Consider the following 20,176-nt stretch of genomic DNA (forward strand, 5'->3'; position numbering starts at 1 on the left):
GAGGCTCTGAAAACTGAGTAGAAGTCGCCCTTTCAGAAGAAGCATTTATACTTATGGGAGAAATCTCCTTTGTCAGGGTGTCTCCTCTCGGGAGCAGGCAGAGGGGGAGAGCCGCATCTCTAGAAACTTCCCAGTGGAGAAGGTATAGACTTCAGTGTATACACAACAACCTCACCCTGTTCACAGGCCTCTTCCTGGTGAGCTCCAAAACCCGTTCCCCAGCCCCCATCCCAACGTTTTTCTTTGGTCTTTAACTGAAAATGGTATTTAACGTGGCGGCTTGGGCCATTCTGGAGAGCTACTCGGTTTTTCTGGGTCTCTCCCATGTGGGTAGGAGGTATACGTGTTTTTGAAATTCTTTCTTTTTTTTAGGGGTGGGGGAGAGGGACACAGAGAGAGAAAGAGAATCCCAAGCGAGGCAGGGAGTCTGACACAGGGCTCAATCTCGATCCCATGACCCTGGGATCATGACCTGAGCTGAAATCAAGAGTCAAATGCTCAAATGACTGAACCACACAGGCGCCCCATGTTCTTGAACTTCCGTTTTGTTTTTCTTCTCTTCATCTGTCTTGTATTACAGGTCTCAGCCTAGCTAGGCCTATCTCAGCCAAGAACCTAGAAGGGTATAGAGAAAATTATTTTTCCTCCCATACAATCCCAGGAAAGCCTGCATACTGGGACAGTGATACTCTCAGCTCCTTTCTCTCATTCTGGCTCCTAGAATGGGGTGGCCAGGGTCATAGCCTCCAGGCAGAAGATCCAATTTCCTAACAAGCCCAAGAGAAAAGACCTGAAGATTCTGATAGTCAGGGAGACTCCCATCCGGCAAAATGGCCCAAGACGAGTACTCTACATTGAAGTCCCCCAGTAGACAGGCTCTACTTGTTGCCAGATGAACTGGGGAGACCCTGGACCCGTGACCCAGCCTGTCCCAAAGATGTCACCGAATGCTCCTGCTCTCCTCATGAGAAAGAATTCAAGGGCAGACACAACACAGCGGATGAGTGACACGAGCAGGAAAGTTTATTGGAGCCAAAGTATACTCTCGAGGGGCGCCCGGCTGGCTGTCGGTGGAGTGTGCAACTCTTGATCTTGGGGTTGTGAGTTCGAGCCCCACATTGGGTGTAGAGATTACTTAAAAATAAAATCTTTAAAAACACAAAACAAAGCAAGTACGCTCTCAAAACGTGAGAGTAGGTGAGCTCAAGTGAGAGACGTGTGCACTGGGGTTTGGGACTCTATCAGAGAGCAGCATTCTAGGGGGAAAAAAGACTGGAAAGCACATCATGAAAAGGGACTTTCCAGTTGGCTCTGTTTATGTTGGTCTCACTTGAATCTTTTACACTGAAAATACATCTGTCCATTCCTCACACTGTAAAAAAATTTAAAGCCGAAGAAACTCTCAAAGGGTGACGTGTGCTCTAACAGAAAAAAAAAAAAAAGGCGGGGGAACCTGGGTGGCTCAGTCGGTTGAGCGTCAGGTCATGATCTCACGGTTCGTGGGTTCAGGCCCCATGTCGGGCTCTGTGCTGACAGCTCAGAGCCTGGAGCCTGAATCGGATTCTGTGTCTCCCTCTCTCTCTGCCCCTCCCCCACTCATGCTCTGTCTCTCTCTCTCTCTGTCAAAAATAAATAAACATTAAAAGAAAAATTCTAGAAAAAAAAGCGTTGGGTCAGCAGGAGAGAAAGAACAATTAATCTAGGGGGTGGGAGAGGAGCCATCGTGAGACAGCTTCAAAGACTGAGTGACATTTGAGCTGGTTCTTGAAGAATGGGGGCACGGCACCCTTCCTAGCATGCCAGGCTTCAAGGCCAGTGTCCAAGAAGACAAATAATTGGGCCCTGAAGCTTAGAACGTGCAGTTAAATTATACTGTTACGGATTTAAAAACTTCACTTCTTTCCAACTCACCACCCTGCTGAAGCAAGATAAGGCACGTCCGTCTACAGAAGGGACCAGCTTCTTCCCTACCTGTGCCCAGCTGGCCCACCCTCGGTTTATCAGGATGGTTTCAATTCATTCCTGGATCTGAGACCTCAAGGTGGAGAACACTTCACAGACACAAATGCGTGTTAAGAGCGTATCTGGGGACAGATCTGCATTTCAGTCGGGGATTAAATAACTGGCTACAAATGATGCTGAACGCCTAGAATGTCCCAGGTTAAATGACTGTTAATAAAGTTCAGAGAAGAACTGTCTTTTACGGAAACACGACTCAGGAATAAGAAAATGAAGAAATATCTCGGAAGCTGCCCCTGACGCCTCTTCGCTATTTCTGTTGCCATTCTGATGCTACTGAGGCTGTGCCATTTAGCAATGCTACGGGGCCCCCCACGGACCTCAAATGATGAACAAGGAGACTTTAGAAATAAGTAATGTCAGCTGTCAAAGTTCACCACCCTGCCATGAAGGGGTCGTGACAGTGATAAAGCCCTAAACAGATACCTTCCTATGTTCTGTGCTCTATTTTGGAACAGCACAATGGTTCGCAAAATGAAGCATGCCTCAGTGTGCCCTGGGGGCTTAATAAAGTACAGACTGCCTGGTCCCATGTCCAGAGTTTCTGATTCCGTGGGTTTGGGGTAGTGGCTTCGGAATTTGCATTTTCAGTAAGCTCCCAGTTGACAGTGAGGATTGCTGGTCTGGAGATCACATTTTGCAAACCATGCGAAGAGGAAATCCCATGTAATGTATATAAATCAAACAAACAAACCTTGGAACAGTAAGTTGAGTGGCAGCTTAAGAACTTACAGGTGAATCCAACAGTATTATTAGTGACAGGACTCCGAACTCACTTGGAATCCATCTTGGTCACCTTCTTGGTGAAAAATTCATCCACACCTTCGTCCACTCTCCCCATGAGGCCGTTCTGTTCCCCATCTTGGGAGACTATGCTGGAAGCGCAGACCTGCAGACCAAACGGGAGAAATGGCAATTTACGGTCAACGTCACTCGGCAAACATGACCGTCGCACTCGAGGCACCGCGACAGGGGCCCCGGGAAGGACAGGACTGGCTGAGCAGAGCCCTCACGTGCTACGGGAATGCAAATCGCGTGTACAACCGTGGCGAGGGCAGGAGGCAACAAAAGTGAGGAATGCACCAGGACCGCAGAGCCTGGTGCGGGGTTGACGCTGGTGGGCGCGTCAGAGGCGGTGGCCGGGAAGAGCCCAGCTTCCTACAGGCGGAGAGAGCATTGCAGGTGATCTGAGGGAAAAGGGAATGCACGGAAAAAAGGCGACAGGTGCTAGGGTCTGACTGGAGATGACCCCAGGGGCCAGGGGCCAGCGGAGCGTGGGTGGGTTCAGCTGCTAAGCACAAACCCCGGCAGACGCGAACAGGGGCCACTCGGGTCCCCTCCCCTGCTTCCTTGCTTTCTTGCGGGAAGAAGCCTGATTTCAAGGTGTGAGTACTTATTTGTAGAAGCCAAACCCCATAATTCTATCGCCTGTGACTGGTAGGCATGGCGTAGGATATGATGCTGGTGAGACAGAAGGGAAATCTGCCAGGAGCTCGGGAGCACGGTTTGCTGCAGACAGAGTATATTTTTTCTGCCTGGTTATACGTGGGAGGACGTGATGTGTGAGCTGCAGCGGCCACCTGGGGCTCGAGGGGGTACAAGCCTGAGGACAAAAGCCAACATGTGGAGGACGACCGAGCAGACGGCAGAAAACATCCAGGTGCTGGCGCTTTGCTGCTGAATGAGCCAGTCCTTGATCCTGAGACTTCTGGGTTTCTTGTTGAGAAAATCAGGATTTCTCACTGTTGAAGCCATCTTTAGTCACATATCGTTATCTCTAGCTGAACGAATGCTTTCCAACTAATGATACAAGGACCAATGGTGAACAGCCTTGAATCTCGCACGAAAGAGTGTGGAATTCACTCCGTAGGCGATAGAGACCCCAAAGAAGCGTGGCACGGCCCAACCTGTATTTTGCTCAGATAATTCTAGAGCAGCATCAAGTTGGAGAAGCCAGGGACTGTAAGTAGGGGAATCTGATTTTTTTTTTTTTTTTACATTTATTCGTTTTTTGAGAGACAGAGACTGAGTGAGAACGCGCAAGGGGGGGACAGGGAGACACAGAACCCGAAGCAGACTCCAAGGTCTGAACTGTCAGCACAGAGCCGGACGCAGGGCTCGAACCCACGAACCGTGAGATCACGACCTGAGCCGAAGTCGGACCCTTAACCGACCGAGTCCCCCTGGCACCTCTGTAAGTAGGGGAATCTGTTCAGGAACACAAAAGAGAGATTCCTGTAATAGTCTAGTCTGATCTGGAGGAGGTGAGGGGCAAATTAAGGCCTGGAGAAACGAGAGTACCAAGAAAGGAGCTGCCTCAGATGATGTCGAAGTTTCTAGGCTGGGTGAATGGGAGCATGATTCTAGGGAACATAGGTCAAAAGGCCAGATTTGGGGAAGACGACGATGCGTGCAATTTCTGACAAGCATCTGAGGTGCTGTGGGAAACCCAGGGTCAGGGGTCCAGCAGACGCTTCAAAGCTTGGGTCTCAGGAGAGGAAATCACTTACCAAGTTAGCAACTGTCTTTGAATGGAAATCTCACAGTGAGCTCAGCAATACGTCTGATTTGCGTCTGCAATGGTGTATTAGGTCAATATTTTACACCCAGCGGTTGTAGGCCCTTGAGAAAGAGGGCTTGTCTTGCCCATTCCTTTGGGCACAAGGGCAAATTCTCCTGTGGCTGGGCTATCGGGTCTGGAGGTCTTGCCACAGAGTGGTGGGGAAGTGGCTTTCTGTAATCCTGACGTGCAAGTGTCAAGTTGCCTCTAGGGGAACTTGGCTGAGGTCTGCAAAGACCTCTGTGTGAGCTGTTTAACGAAAAAAACCGATCACTTGCTTTGGGCAGTTATATCCGTTTCACTCGCTGGGAAATCTCCGTCATGAATGTGAGCCGTGTGTTTGAGCTCATGTTTGCCAACGGCTGAACGTGAGCGATAACAGATACGGGACAAAACGACGCTGTGAATAAAAACAATTCTATTCCTCCTCGGGATGGTGCTTTATATCGGAGCAAGGCTTTCCCGTGTCTTCTAACAGAGCGAACAATCAGCCGAGTTGTAGAATTCAGCTATGGCCAGAGAGCTCACGGGTAACTTTTACCACAAAAGGGAAGGGAGCACCGAACTGGCTCAGGGTTAGCACTTTTCCTCTTGTGAAACAATGGAGAGGGGGCTCTCCACAGTAATAATGGTTCCCTGTGTTTGGACAACGCTTCGTGGTTTACACGTGTCTTGCACCGTATGATTTCATTTTCATTTGTACCTTCTGCACTGAAAAGGAAAGATAGTTTTATCGTAGTATTTGGTTAGTCACAGCAAACAGGGGGCTCAGAGGGCGAGGGGGACCCACGCAGGTCACCTGACCGATGGATGGGAAGGGTAGGAGGCCAGGACGTACGGTCCTAACACGGGCCTTCCGTCCAGTGCGCCCACGCTTCCTCTCCGAGGCTTCCTCTCAAATTCCCTTTCCCATTCTGAGAAAAAAAAAACTACTTTCTACTAGCATAAATTTCTCCTCTAAGCCCTTTCCTTGCTTCCTGCTTTGACATGGAATTCACCGCTAGCACAGCAAGTTCTCTGGGGTCAGGGAGGAAGGACATCGATGGGTTTCAGTCATGGAGGTCCACGGGGCCCAACAAGCAGCCTGCTTTCCTGCAGGACGAGCGCTTTCAGGGCTGGGTGGACCCCAGAGGTGATCCCCCAGGCTGACCGGGTCACGTTAGACACGAAGACACTGCGAGCAGAGAGGTTATGGGAAGTCCGGGATCACCAGGAGACCTTCCAGGGGATGTGGTTTAAAATGCATCGGTTAAGATAGGAAGTGGCGATGTCGGCAGCTCGTACGAAGAGCGGCACAAAAACCGAACGCAAAAACGAAATACAGTTTGTCAAAACGGTTCGAGGTCAAACACACACGCCGTTTCAGCTCAATTTCTAGCAAAAGGAAAAGAAAGGGACATACAGACATCAGAAGTTCTCCTAATCCCATTTGACTTTGGTCTTTCTATCAAGGAGAATACATTTCAGACTAAAAAGTGTGGCACGGGGACGCCTGGGTGGCTCAGTCGGTTAAGCGTCCAACTCTTGACTTTGGCTCACGTCACGGTCTTCACGGTCTGTGAGTTCGAGCCCCGCATTGGGCTCTGTGCTGACAGTGCTGAGCCTGCTTGGATTCGCCTTCTCCTCTCTCTCTCTGCCCCTCCCTGCCTCTGTTTCTCAAAATAAATAAACTTAAAAAAATTTTCTTTTTCATTTAAAAAATTAAATAAAAAAAAATAAGTAAAAAGCGTCGTGTAGTTACTGGGAGAGGGGAGCAGACGCCCCCTCCCCAGCCAGTCGGAACAGATCGCATCTGTACTCACAGAAAGGCTTCTGCAAACAAAACAGGGCATCGGAATGGCTGCTGGCGGTATTTGGAAAATCAAGAAGGTAGATTTTGCGCCTCTGGGGGATGAATACAGGCTAAAAGGACCATTTGTGAGTGCTTAGAGGATAAGCCGGTAATTATGAGCACTAATGACAATTCAGACCACCCTCCGCCAGGATTATGAAGATGAACGTGCCAGGGAGACACCGTGGGTGGTGCACCTGGCTTCTGACAGGAGCCGTCAGACCTCTAGTAATGTCTCCACAGGCCGCACGGAGAGAGATGGGCGGGAAGGAAGGACAATTAGTGTATTATTAGTAACTCTGAACACACACACACACAGAGCGCTAATTAGCGAGCTGAACAGTCCTGGAATCTTACGTGCATACATTAGGCAGTAAGAAACAGGCAGCAGTGAGAGCTAAGCGGTCAGATCAGGAAATAAGGGACCCAAAAGACGTAAAATGAAGGAACTATAATAAAAACGTAAGGCAAAAATTAATGAACTTAAGAGGACTAATAAAACTAAAAGATGATTCTCCAAAAAAAGACTAATGAAAGAGCAAGCCTCACAAAATTAGGAGAGAAGCATGAAAATATATCAGAAATGAAAAAAACATGGGGCACAGAAACACGACACAGGAGAGATTAAAAAGTTATGAGAATTCTATACACGACTAAATGAACGATTAGACTAAGTGGACAAAATCCTAGAAAAATATGAATGGCCAAAATGGTCTCAAGGAGAATTAGGTAATCTGATTAGATCTATAACGAAAGGCATCAAATCCCAACGAAAGGAATTCTGCACAGAAGTATCACCTGCGCACACACAACACATCGGGCCCAGATGGCTCCCCAGGAGAGGAACAGAAAATCTCTGCTGTGTACAAACTGTCCCAGAGAATAGGAAAGGAGAACTTCTGAACTAATTTTATGAAGATGGTATACTTCTGAAACCCAAAGCAGATGGATGGTCCAGACGAGAATAAGAAAACTATAGATCTCTCTTCTTTACGCACATAGATTAAAAAATCCCAATAAAATATGGTAAACAAAGCCCAGCAGTATATTAAAACAAAGCAAGAATATACACCTGAAGTGAATATAACACTGTATGTTAATTATACTAGAATTAAACAAAAAAGCAAGAGTATCATGATTATTAAGAATGGTATACAACATTAGAAAGGTCGGTCAGTGCAATTCACCACGACAGCAAAACAAAAGAGAAAAATAAATGATCAATGTCCAGAACTACTGAAGAAAAAGCCAATCAAATTAAACTGCTATTCATTGAAAACAAATTTAGCAAACTAGGAAGGAAACTTTCTCAACTGATTAAATAACCACAGAAATGGCTACATGAGCCTACCCAGTTTGTATGCTCTCCTCTACTCAGTATCAAAACCCGACCAAGTGAAACACATTATCTTCCCAGATGTTCTTGCACCTGAGGCTCGAAATACGGCTCATGACATGCCTGAGAGTAAAACCAATACCAGTCACTGAGGTGGTCACAGCTATTAAAAAAACTCACTCTCACCACGTTTACTCAACACAGTACTGAAAGTCCTGGCCACAGCAATCGGACAACAAAAAGAAATAAAAGGCATCCAAATTGGTAAGGAAGAAATACAGGTTTCACTAGACATGATACTATACATAGAAAAATTGCTAAAGATTCCACCAAACAATTATTAGAACTGATAAATGAATTCAGTAAGGTTGCAGGATACCAAATCATATACAGAAATCTGCATTTCCATACACTAATAATAATGTAGCAGAAAGAGAAATTTACAAAAAACAATCCCAGGGCGCCTGGGTGGCTCAGTCAGCTAAGTGGCCAACTTCAGCTCAGGTCATGATCTCATAGTTTGTGAGTTCAAGCCCCAGGTCGGGCTCTGTGCTGACAGCTCAGAGCCCGGAGCCTGCTTTGGATTCTGTGTCTCCCTCTCTCTCTCTCCCCCTCCCCTGCTCACGCCGTCTCTCTCAAAAATAAATAAACATTTAAAAAATTGAAAAAAGAATCCCATTTACCAATGCATCAAAAAGAATAAAACGTCTAGTGATAAACTTCACCATGATGGTGAAACATCTTTACTCAAAAAACTATAGAACACTGAGGGAAAAACTGAAAATGTGAACACAAATGGAAAGAAGGTCCATGCTCATGGATTGGAAAAACAAATAATGTAGGATGTCCATACTATTCAAAGCAATCTACAGATTTAATGCACTCCCTATGAAATACCAACAGCATTTTTCTAAAAACTAGAATACTAAAATTTGTATGGATTGCAAAAGACCCCAAATAGCCACAGCACTCCTGAAAAAGAACAAAACTCGAGGTATCACCACCCCAGATTTCAAGACATACGACAAAGGTATAATAATCAAAACAGTATGGTACTGGCACAAAAACGGACACACAGATCAATGGAACAGAACAGAGCGCCCAGAAATAAACCCACAATTATATGGTCAATTAATCCTCAACAAAGGAGGCAAGAATATGCAGTGAGAAGAAGACAGTCTCTTCAACAAATTGTGTCGGGACAACAGGACAGCAACATGCAAAAGAATGAAACGGGACCACTTTCTCACATCATATACAAAAGTAAACTCGAAATGGACTAAGGACCTAAATGTGAGGCTTGAAATCATAAAAATTCTAGGAGAGAACAGACAATAATTTTATGACCATCGGCCAGAGCAACAATTTTCTAGATATGTCTTCTGAGGTAAAGGAAACAAAAGCAAAAATAAAACTCTTGGGACTACATCAAAATAAAAAACTTCTGTACAGCAAAGGAAACAATCAACAAAATTTAAAGACGACCTACTGAATGGGAGAAAATATTTGCAAATGACATATCCCTTATAGGGTTAGTGACAAAGATATATAAAGAACATCTACAACTCAACACACACACACACACACACACACACACACACACACCCCAAATAATCCAGAAGACACGAACAGACACTTCTCCAGAGAAGACATCCAGGGAGCCAACAGACACATGACTACATGCTCAACATCACTCATCATCAGGGGAACGCAAACAAAACCACAATGGGGTATCGCCTCACACCCGTCAAATCAAACACAAGAAACAACGAGTGTTGGTGAGGATGTGAATAAAAAGGAACCCTCATGTGCTGCTGGTGGGAATGCAAACTGGTGCAGTCATTGTGGAGAACAGTATGGAGGCTCCTCAAAAAACTAAAAAAAGAATTACCACCTAATCCAGTAATTTCACTACTGGGTAGTCACCCAAAGAATACGGAAACCCTAATTCAGAAAGCTATCGCACCCTTGTGTTTACTGGAGCCTTATTCACAGCAGCCAAATGACGGAAGCAGCCCAAGTGTCCACCTATAAATGAGTGTATAAAGAAGATATGGTATACATGAGGTATGGAACATTGCTCAGTCATTGAAAAGAATGTAATCTTGCCAAATCTTGCCAGAGACATGGATGGAGCTCGAGTGTATTATGCTAGTGAAATAAGTCAGTCAGGGAAAGACAAATACCATATGACTTCACCCGTATGTGGAATACAACAAACAGGAAAAAAAAGAGACAAACCAAAAAACCAATTCTTAACTACGGAGAATACACTGATGGTTCCCAGAGGGAGGTAGGGGGGAGGAATGGGGGAAATAAATGAAGGGGACCAGACAAGGGACGACATTGAAATTCCTTCCAGCCTTGTGGTACCGTCATTCGAAGCACGTGGGAGAGGACGGATTACTGGGATTTGGTCGGTTTTAATCAGAGTTGGCTAGCTTCGTCCCTGGGCTAAGCAGTGTGGGGCCGCGCCAGAAACGGGGCCGGCTGACGCTGACGTGTCAGGTGGAGCAAAGCCACTGCATGATGTACGGTAATAACTCAGAGGATGACCACAGGCAGGCCGGTTACTTGCCCTGGGCGTCCCACTCCCTTGAACAAGGAGTAGATCGTCCGTAGAATTCCTCCCGGTGGAGACGCGGCTAGTTAGCGGCCCGCGCAGCTAGAACCTGGCTTCTGAGTCTCATTCTGCTGTGCAGATTTTTTTTAACACGCTTATTTTTGAGAGAGTGAGCGAGAGAGCAGGGGAGGGGCAGAGAGAGAGGGAGAGAGAGGATCCGAAGCAGGCTCTGTGCTGAGAGCAGCGAGCCCGACGCGGGGCTCAGACCCACCCGCCGCGAGATCATGACTTGAGCCAAAGTCGGACGCTTAACCCCTGAGCCACCCAGGCGCCCCTCAACGGTTTTTCCTTTAGGGGATGCTTTTCCCCTGTGGGGGCGCCAGGCGAGGGCAGCAGAGGCGGTAGCTAACGGGCAGTGGATGGGCACGAAGCCCGGGCGAGCACGCTGGCCCCGGCCCGTTGGGCGTCATGGTCAGATTCTCAGGCTCCCGAGGGGCAGCGACCCGGCCAAGCTCTGGCTAACGGTATCACTGTCAGACCGGCCTATCAAACGTCCTGGCGTGAACCTGAGTGCCTCCTGTCATCCTCCAGCTGAGCGGACAGGACTCCAAGGACCAAAGATGAGGAAGAACCGTAAACGAAAGCAGCCTGGGTCCCCGAACGACCTCCGTGGGGTCCCCTGGCCAGACATGCGCACGTCGGACTATGATGTGAGCAAGAGGCACATTCTAAAATACCAGGGACTTGTCCTAATATCCACCCCCACTACCCTTCCCTCTCCCACCGGTCGTGCCCTTCCACAGGTACGCGGGCACACCTGGGGCTTGGAAAACGGCACCGCCTCTCTTCGTTTACCCACGTGAAGCTCCCAGCCCCGAGGCAGACTCTCTGAAAGTCATTTCCACTAGGGGCGTAATTTTTGACTGTGAATTTTTATAAAACAGTTGGCTTGCTCCTTAATGAAATCAGTAAAAAATTCACCAAATTAGAGTAGCTAAGGGTGATACGCATCCATTTCTAGGGACATTCTTCTCTTCTCCTCCACTACAGCGTCAGGGAAGGGGAACAGGAGACAAAGGGGAAAGCAAATATTAATATAGTAAAGATAGTTAATATTAATAAGACGGGAATACTAGCTCTGAGGAACAATATTTACATTTAATAAAGGACTGTATACTTTTATTCCATTTTTTCTCATGACAGCTCAATAATGTGGGCAGGATTTTATTTTATTATTTTTTAATGTGTATTTATTTGAGTGTGAGCAGGGAAGGGGAGAGGGGGAGAGAGGGAGAGAGAGAGAGAAAGAGAGAGAGAATATGAATCCCAAGCAGACTCCACACTGCCAGCCCAGACCCCGATGTGGGGCTCGAACCCATGAGCGATGAGATTATGACCTGAGCCGAAATCAAGAGTTGGGCACTGAACTGACCGAGCCCCCCAGGCGCCCCAGTGCTGGTATTTTAGAAGCAAGCTTAGAAAGATCCCATGTCCAGACACACATTGCCAGGGAAAGAGAGAACCTGCCAGAGCTCCAGCTCACGTCTGTCTCTCACAACTACACTCCGAGATTCAAGTCTACAGACGAAGCAGCCACAATGTAATGTTGAAGTGTTCTTACATACACATTAATGAAATGAAAAAAAAGAAGAAACTGGTATATTTTATCTCGTCATTAAAATAAATTGGGGTTTTTTTTTTGGTTTGTTTTTACAGAGGTTCAGTAAAGACTTAAAAGGTACAGGTAAAATGTCTATATCAATTATTCCTAAGATGTCTGGTAGTTTAGAAGCACTGCAGTTTGACCGAAGATTGAATTTTTATTATTTTTTAAAAATAGTTGTCTACTCTTCATATCTATGTAGATATTTATTTGTGTATTTTTGGCACAGGAACCAAAGTTACGACACAGTAATCCAAGTTTGGCCCCGCAGAAACGGACACGTTGGCATTTAACTTAGCCTTGTGGGCTATCAGAGTGCATATGTGGCCTTTGTCCTGGTTCCTGGCACAGAGTTTCCAAAATCCTTGCCATCTCCTGAGTGACAGAGCTAATGGGGGCATCTTTTGATACTTAGAGCAAGCCCTTTCCAACCGTTTCTGAGTTGACGATAAAAAGCTTGGGGGCCCCCAGGCAGCTTCAGGATAAGGGCTGGTTGTCAGAGAAACCAGCCACATAATAGGACAGCTGGAACTTCCAGCCCGATCCCTGACCCCAGGGAGGGATGAGGGCCTGGTGACGGAGCTGGTCACCAACGACCAACGATTTCATCGTGCCCAAGCCTACTTAACGGAACCTCCACCAACACCCCCAAGTGATGAGGTTGGCAGAGCCCCCGGGACACACGGAGGTGTGTGTATGGGTGACCTGCCCAGAGAGGGGCTTCTCTCACCTCAGCCTACACATCTCACCCATGTGGCTGTCCCTGAGCTGCGTCCTTTACGATCAACCAGTAGTAGTAAGTGAAGTGTCTTCTTGAATTCTTCTAGCAAATTATCAAATCTGGGGAGCAGCGTGTGGGACCCTCTCTAGAATTTACAGTCAGCTGCTCAGAAGTACAGATGACACGCTGGGACTGGTGTCTCAAGTGGGGGTGCCCCTGAGCCCCTAACCTGTGGGGTCCAGCTTAACTCCAGGTAGTGCCAGAGCTGAACTGTAGGACGCTCAGTTGGTGTCCAGAGTCACAGAATTAGTTGGGGAAGGGGATGCCGGGTGGGGGAGCCCACACATTTGGCATCAGAAATGCTAAAAGTAAAAAGAAAAGAAAAGCCACACCTTGGTTCTGAGCATTCTGATACTTAGGAAGGTTCGTAGGGGCATCCGAGGTCAAGGGCAAGCGCTAGGAAGTTAAAACAGACTTAGGACAGACGGAGTCTCCTCGGTCCGAGCAAAAGCAAACCAAGCAGCAACAGAAGTGACCGTCGCTACGGAACGCTAGTGAGGGAGACAAACCGTCAGCCCCTCATCCTCAGCTGAAAACGGGGCCACGTCGCGGCCTCGAGACACAGGAAGACACTTTGAAAACCGCAAGCGCCGTGGCATCCGAGGTTCGTCCAGTTTCGCCGCGAGCCCAAAGGGAAGCGAGCCGCGCCAGTTTCTCACCTGCCAGACCTCTGGGAAGAAGCCAGATGGCCTCGGAGCCACGGCCACAGCCCTCCGCTTCAGGACACAGCCCGGGTCCCGGCAGGGCTCCCAGGATGGGACAGCCCGAGCCCACGCGGCCCGGCCCCGCCGTGGCCGAAGCTAAACCCTCCGCGGCGTATGCCTGTGCGTCCCTCCACGAGGACCCTATCTCAGCCGTCTTCCCTCCCCTTCTTGGTTTTTAAATACGTCCACAATATTCTCTTTCTGTGGGTCACTGACGTCATCAAGGAAACGCTTCCGCCGCCGTTTTGCGTACAAGTTACGCTGCTAATGACTCTCTACGCGGAGAGAGCCACAGAGGGGCCGTTTATTCAGTAACCACCTCGAATCCAGAGTGGGGGAGGTCATCTTTTCCCCTATCTAAAAAGGCCTCATTTAAAAAAAGTTCGGGGCGCCTGGGTGGCTCAGTCGGTTAAGCGGCGGACTTCGGCTCAGGTCATGACCTCACGGTTCGTGGGTTCGAGCCCCGCGTCGGGCTCCGTGCTGACAGCTCAGAGCCCGTGGAGCCCGTTTCGGATTCTGTGTCTCCCTCTCTCTCTCTCTGCCCTCCCCCACTTACGCTCTGTCTCTCTCTCAAAGATAAACAAGCACTTAAGAAATTAAAAAAAATAAAAATAAGATTTGTAAAAGTGTATTCTTCTAAGAATATGTAACAGTGGACTAAAAAGTTAAAATCAAGTAAATCAGAAAACAAAGCACTAAAGCTGTTTCCTTGTTTTTTTGGGAAACCGGGTCATGCTTTTCAGATTCCAATGAGAAATTAACCAACACAAGAAGCCTGAGCAGGGATGAATAAATGATTGACCGCGCACGTAATTATTGTGACCTTTACCCATCCACGCCTCCAGTCATCCACACGGCATCCTCTAAGTACCGCTGACCCTCCACCCTATTCTGAAACCACACTCACCACTGAGCATAAATCCAAGGGTAATAAACTACCTGCCTTCCTACATGAGGCTTAGAGACAAGGAGGAGAGAGTGCTTCGAAAACACTATGACAAGAGCTATAAAGGCAGCTATAACAGTTATGAACAGCAGGGACTGGAAGAGCCACGGCCTCCATGGCAGGTTGTTCAGGCGGGGCACTGTGCACATCCAGTCTGTGAGAATGGCCTCCCCTGGAGTCCTGTAAGCACAGCCTTATGGGAGCACAGACGTAGAGACCGAGAGGGCTTCCTGGCACACTGAGGCAAGAGATCTGAAAGATGAGTGGTTGTCAGCCCAGGAGGTGTGTGGGGCGGGGAGGGGAAGTGATGAGGAAAAGGCTACAGCTCTGGAGGACTGAGACACTGGGTGGGAAGCAGCAAAGGCAGGGATGACAAGGAGGAAGGTAGAGGAGGTCTGGGTTGGGACCGGGACCTGGGGTCTCATGAGGATCATATCCGGGTTCCGGACTCGTCACCTGTGATGTGCCATGGCAGACAGGGATGTGAGTGGAAGGCGGGTTCACAGGGAGAGACGCGCCCAGTTTTGAACGGCCTGAGCCCGAGGTGCTCTGGGACGCTGACATTGAGGAGGCAGGTGACTATTTGACTCTAGAGCAGACAGGGCAGCGTCAGCCACGGACTGTAACCCCGGGTTCTGCCCACACGGCCCAGGCAGCAAGAAACACACTCCAAGGCGTCACCGGAATGGGGGGGGGGGGTTTGAAAAGGAAGCCCGTGGCGACACCAAGCCCACGGGAAGTGGTTTCGGGAAGGATGCACTTTTCTTTGTCAAGTAACCACTGAGACCCGGCGGAAGGGGATTAGGTCAGCGGAGACAGGGCGGCCGCAGAGGCGGGTGGGGACACGGCAGAGATTCCGGGGGACCGGAGGGGAAGGGAGATGGGGACAGAGACCCCGGGGCCAACCTTGGAAAGGAGAGGGGAGACGTGCGCCCGGGAGGGGCATAGGGTAAGCTACGTGAAGGCCGCGCGGCACAAACCGTCCCACCCTGTCCCGCAGGGGACACGGGGTGTGGTCTCCGCGCTGCCCCGGGGAACCCCGCTTCGCCACCCGGGCTGGGCAGGTGAGCGGGGAGGAGGCAGGCACGGCTGGGGGGGGGGCAGGGGTGGGCACCCTCCAGTCAGTCACACACCAGTTCTTCGGCGCCTCCTTGCCCCCCGTCCGCATCAGACGTCGCAGGCTGCTGGACGGAGTCCACTGGGCTCCCGCACGGGACCGCGACTTTTCTAAGGATTTCTTCCAGGGGCAACTCCGCTCCGAGGCCCTGGGCGCTCGACCGCATGATCTTTTCCCCAACGGCCGAGCGCCCAGCGGAGACACGGGCTTGGAGGTCGTGCGGGGGGTCCGTCCCCCGCGCTCCCCCTGGGTCGGGAGGGGTGGGGGGTGGGGGGCCAGGTCCACCTACCGCCGCCTGGGTGGGCTGCTGCTTCTTATTCCGCTTCGGCCTTAACTTGGTGAAGTGTTCCAGTTTCTTCCCTTCTTCAGAAGGCAGCTCGGAGATGAGCCCCGAGCTCCGCTTCTCCTGCCGGGCGGACGGGAGGGGCGGGTCTTCGATGTGGATGGGCACCTCCTCCAGAGCTTTGTCGAGGTCAAACTCCATCTCTGAAACGAAGCAGAGCCCCGGGCCCAAGCTGAGTGCCTCCGGATGGGCTGCGGGATTCCTAAAGGTCACGTCAGGCCCCTCACCCAATCGCACACGCATGCGTTCACAAACCACGCGACTGCCCTTCTGAGCGCTGCCTCCCAGAGCATCCCCGGGAAAGGGCCCCGAAGCGGCCCGAGGTCCCCACTGAGGGTGTCTCACGGACACAGAAATAACTCACCGAAGGCCCTGGAAACAGGCCGCAGCATCCGGCTATGGATACTCTTCCGTTTGGATTTGGGCGTCATCTAGCAACGAAATAAAGGAAGCCCTTAGGCGTCCACACAAAACTCGCCTTCCAAACTTCAGTTAACGGTTCAGGAGGGGCGGGGCTGAAGGAGCATCTGGGATCAAATGTTTAAACTCAGTATCTGTTTCGCCTCTTTCCAGGATGGCTGGTCACATCTGACGGCCTCCCTGCGGAGACCAAGCCCCCACGTTTCCAAAGGGTGACGATGTTCTCGACTCGTACGGCCCCTTCTGCCTCCTCCCCCTTCCCCGCCCCCAGCTTTCATCGCTTACACTGTATTTACAAGGCGGAAAGGAACAGTGAATGATACAGAATGTTATTCCCAGCTGTACCTGACGATACTAAAATGGATATAAAGGGGCGCCTGGGTGGCGCAGTCGGTGAAGCGTCCGACTTCGGCTCAGGTCATGATCTCATGGTCCGTGAGTTCGAGCCCCGCATCGGGCTCTGTGCTGACGGCTCAGAGCCTGGAGCCTGTTTCAGACTCTGTGTGTTCCTCTCTCTCTGACCCTCCCCCGTTCATGCTGTCTCTCCCTGTCTCAAAAATAAATAAACGTTAAAAAAAATGGATATAAAAAATACGATTAAAGGATGGTAAAACATCAGCCGCTACAAGCGGACACTGCAATTATTCACTGCTTGTGACCACGGTTGCAACTCCCAGGCGACACCGGACTCTTTGTCACCTCGGTATTTCAAGTAACTGTCCCATCTCCCACTTCTGCCACCAAGATTCTGACCCTTAGATTATGGGCAAAGACTAACTAGGAAACGGTTGCCATAGTTTCCAAGTCTGTATCTGCTGTCGCTTCTCGTTGAGTCTTTCAAATGTGGGACCAACACCCGAACCACCAGAACTTAAGCCTTGGTGCCAACTGCTGATTACATAAAGCCAAGCCCAAGGAAGGTGCTAGCTTCTCCCTCAACAGGACTACAGTGAAGGCAGGAGGAGGCCTCTGTCATCCCCTCTCAAATCTGAAGGAAGAAACTGACTCACAGAGATGAGAGAGGCCACCATTCAAAGTGTCATTAGGAACGGCACCAGGGACAGATCCTCACGAGGCTGGCCCAGCATCCCTTGTAACCACACCCTTCGCCATCGCTATACCGACGAACGGATGTTAGGGACGTTTTAATCGGTTTGATCCTGGACACCAGTCTTTGTGTGAAGTAAGAGATAACAGAACTTACTTTGTAGTCTTTTTAATAGGCCGTCATCTAAGGCTCTCCCCCAAAACAGCCACAAGGGTGAGAAACTCTCTTTGGTTCAAAGAATGAACTGGCTCATACTGACCTTTGAAACAAACAACTTCAGAGTTCTAACAATTTTGTGCCGGCTTTAATAACAATATCCTTCTGCCAGTATTTATTATTGGGAGAAAAGGGAGAGAAGAGATGAGCAGTTATATTCAAAGCCACACGGGTCACCCTGAAATACACTGGGAAAACTGCTGATCTGGTTCTTTCGAGGTTAAAGGCAGACAATCTCAGGAATATCTACCTGTAAAGCAAGCGTCAATCCGAGGCAGCTGGAAAGGGAGCCAGCTTCCAGGTTGCTCTCCCCTGAAACTGACCTTGACCTCGCGGTTGACTGAAGCAGAGAGCGGCCTGGCCTGACTGGTCTATTCATAAGGGAAACCTCTAAGAATAAATAATCCTCAGGAGAACCCAACTACCAAAATATCTGCTATGTTTCACGAAAAATGTCTTTAGTACTCCCTCCACTTTGCATACAACCGTGACAGGTAAAGGGATCGAGCAGCAGCTTGGGACTGATTTCCAGCCAATTCATTTGGACAGCCACAAATAAAATGCTTGGAACGACGATGTCGTCCAACGTTTTTTTCCCGCGACTCTTGATTTTACGGAAAAAGTGTTCACGGGCAAAAAGAATCTGGCTCAAGTCTCCCTCTTTAACCTTTAGAACAGATACCAAATGTCTGTAACACATACGACCATGATGACATTTCAAGTATATTACAATTCTGAATAGCTGAAAAGGAATGACCAGAGAGCTATATGTAAAAGAATACAGATGATCTATAACATTTACACATAATATAAAAGACAGGTAGAGAGAGACCCCTTTACACACTGACGCCTACCTGTAAATCGGTCATTCAGCTCGAGCTAACTACACAGACACTGAGGGGTTCGTATGGCAACCATCCGGGTTCTCCATAGCTGCCATCCACCAAATGGGACCTACTTTTCTCTTCTTGGTTTGACTTTCTGATGCCTCAAAGCTTTTCTTCATCTCACATGCTCTTTCCAGCTGCATTTCAAACGCAACTCTTTCACTCTATCTGACACATCTGTGAAGTCTGCCACGTTCACGCGGGGATGGGGGGCTTTTGCGACAATAGTCAGGGCTCGAAATCAGGCGAGTTTCGACCGCCGGTGTTGAGAAAGCAACCCAATTTTAGACACTGAGCCACTGCTGACGGATGAACTGTTTCATGATTTCTTTCTCGTGGTTTACGTATAACGACGAAGAGGGAAAAAAGAAACAGTGACTTTTATGTCTCTCTTATTTTTTGTTCTTTTCCTTAGGATTTTTTCTTCCTTAACAGTTTTATAGAAAAAGAAAACTCTTTAGTAGCTCAGTCCTATGATCCCACTACATACACATCGTGAGCAAGAGGGAATATAAGAATGAGCTATGATTATGCACCCAAGGATACATTTAAGAACAAATATTCTGTTTTTCCAGAAATCTGGTCTATATGCTCCCTTAGTCTTCCCCTTCTCACACCTGCTGGTTAGAGGAGTTGTACCCTAGAAAAGAGATCTAGCTTTACCTTGTCTTTAGAACTGTTAATGCTCCTGTATCCAAATGACAAGGGTTAATTTTCTCAGACTGTTTGGCTTTCGTTTCCTGCCCTGGACATTTGTCGATGTGTAAATATTTGCTGGGAGGAGAGATCACGAAGTGCCTCTCAGATGAAAGGGGGGGTGTCAGCAACAGAAGCAAGGGAGGTATATGGACCAAATGGACTCTTCATAAAGCAACTCGTGGCCAGCACTGTCGACTATTTAAGCCTAGATGGAATCACTTTGTCTTTAAAGATGCATTTTGCGAGTCGTAAGTACTTTTCACTATTCACGTACTCAGGAGACATGAGGCACAGGGTGTTGAAGTCTTTAAAACGTAACTTTGGAAGGAGAGCCCTAAACACAAGGCTCCTTCCACATCCTGACACCCCAAACCATCACTAAACACCCACCTTGGCAGACAGTGTGAACGAAACCACGGCCACTATTCCTATTCTACAGGAATCTAAAGGGAGCACGGTGTTACTGCTCCGAAATCTTACTCCTTTGATCCAGTTCCTATGATGGAATTCAAACTCCTCTCATGTAGCCCAAGGGGTATCTCAATTTTACCACCAGTTAAGGACTAAGGTTGGAGCCTGACAAACACCGCCACAGTTTTTTCCTGCTAAACTCACTCTTAACCTATACTTCCTAGACACGCTCATTTTTTCTAAAATGAGAGTTCCATCGCTTCTCTCACCACAAAAATAGGATGGAGAAGTTTCCTTGTTCGTTTTACCGAGTTTGTGCAAAGGATAAACGACAACATTCTCATGTCAAGCTCGAGAATGTTTTAACCTCGGGGAAAAGAAATTAGGCAAACAAGGAACAAAATAAAACCCGGTTGGTTAGGGGCACCTGGGTGGCTCAGTCGGTTGAGCATCCGACTTTGGCTCAGGTCATGATCTCACAGTTCGTGAGTTCTATAGAGCCCCGTGTTTGGCTCTGTGCTGACAGGTCAGAGCCTGGAGGCTGCTTTGGATTCTGTGCCTCCCTCACTCTCTCTACCCCTCTCTGCTCACGCTCTGTCTCTCTCTCTCTCGCAAAAATAAACATTAAGAAA

General features: G+C 48.7%; 1 protein-coding gene across 15 annotated transcripts in view; it reads right to left on the bottom strand.

Annotated features, from left to right (window-relative positions):
* Positions 1-20,176, bottom strand: part of CARMIL1 (capping protein regulator and myosin 1 linker 1) — a 311,455-nt gene that overhangs the window by 22,567 nt on the left and 268,712 nt on the right. For all 15 annotated transcript variants that reach the window (XM_043590676.1, XM_043590670.1, XM_043590668.1 and 12 more), the window contains 3 exons: positions 16,228-16,294; positions 15,810-16,006; positions 2,796-2,908 (listed from right to left, as the gene is read on the bottom strand). In XM_043590676.1, coding sequence (XP_043446611.1) covers positions 2,796-2,908; positions 15,810-16,006; positions 16,228-16,294 — 377 coding nt within the window. The remainder of the gene's footprint in view (positions 1-2,795; positions 2,909-15,809; positions 16,007-16,227; positions 16,295-20,176) is intronic.

This window comes from Prionailurus bengalensis, chromosome B2, assembly GCF_016509475.1.
Source record: "Prionailurus bengalensis isolate Pbe53 chromosome B2, Fcat_Pben_1.1_paternal_pri, whole genome shotgun sequence".
Taxonomy (NCBI): Eukaryota; Metazoa; Chordata; class Mammalia; order Carnivora; family Felidae; genus Prionailurus; species Prionailurus bengalensis.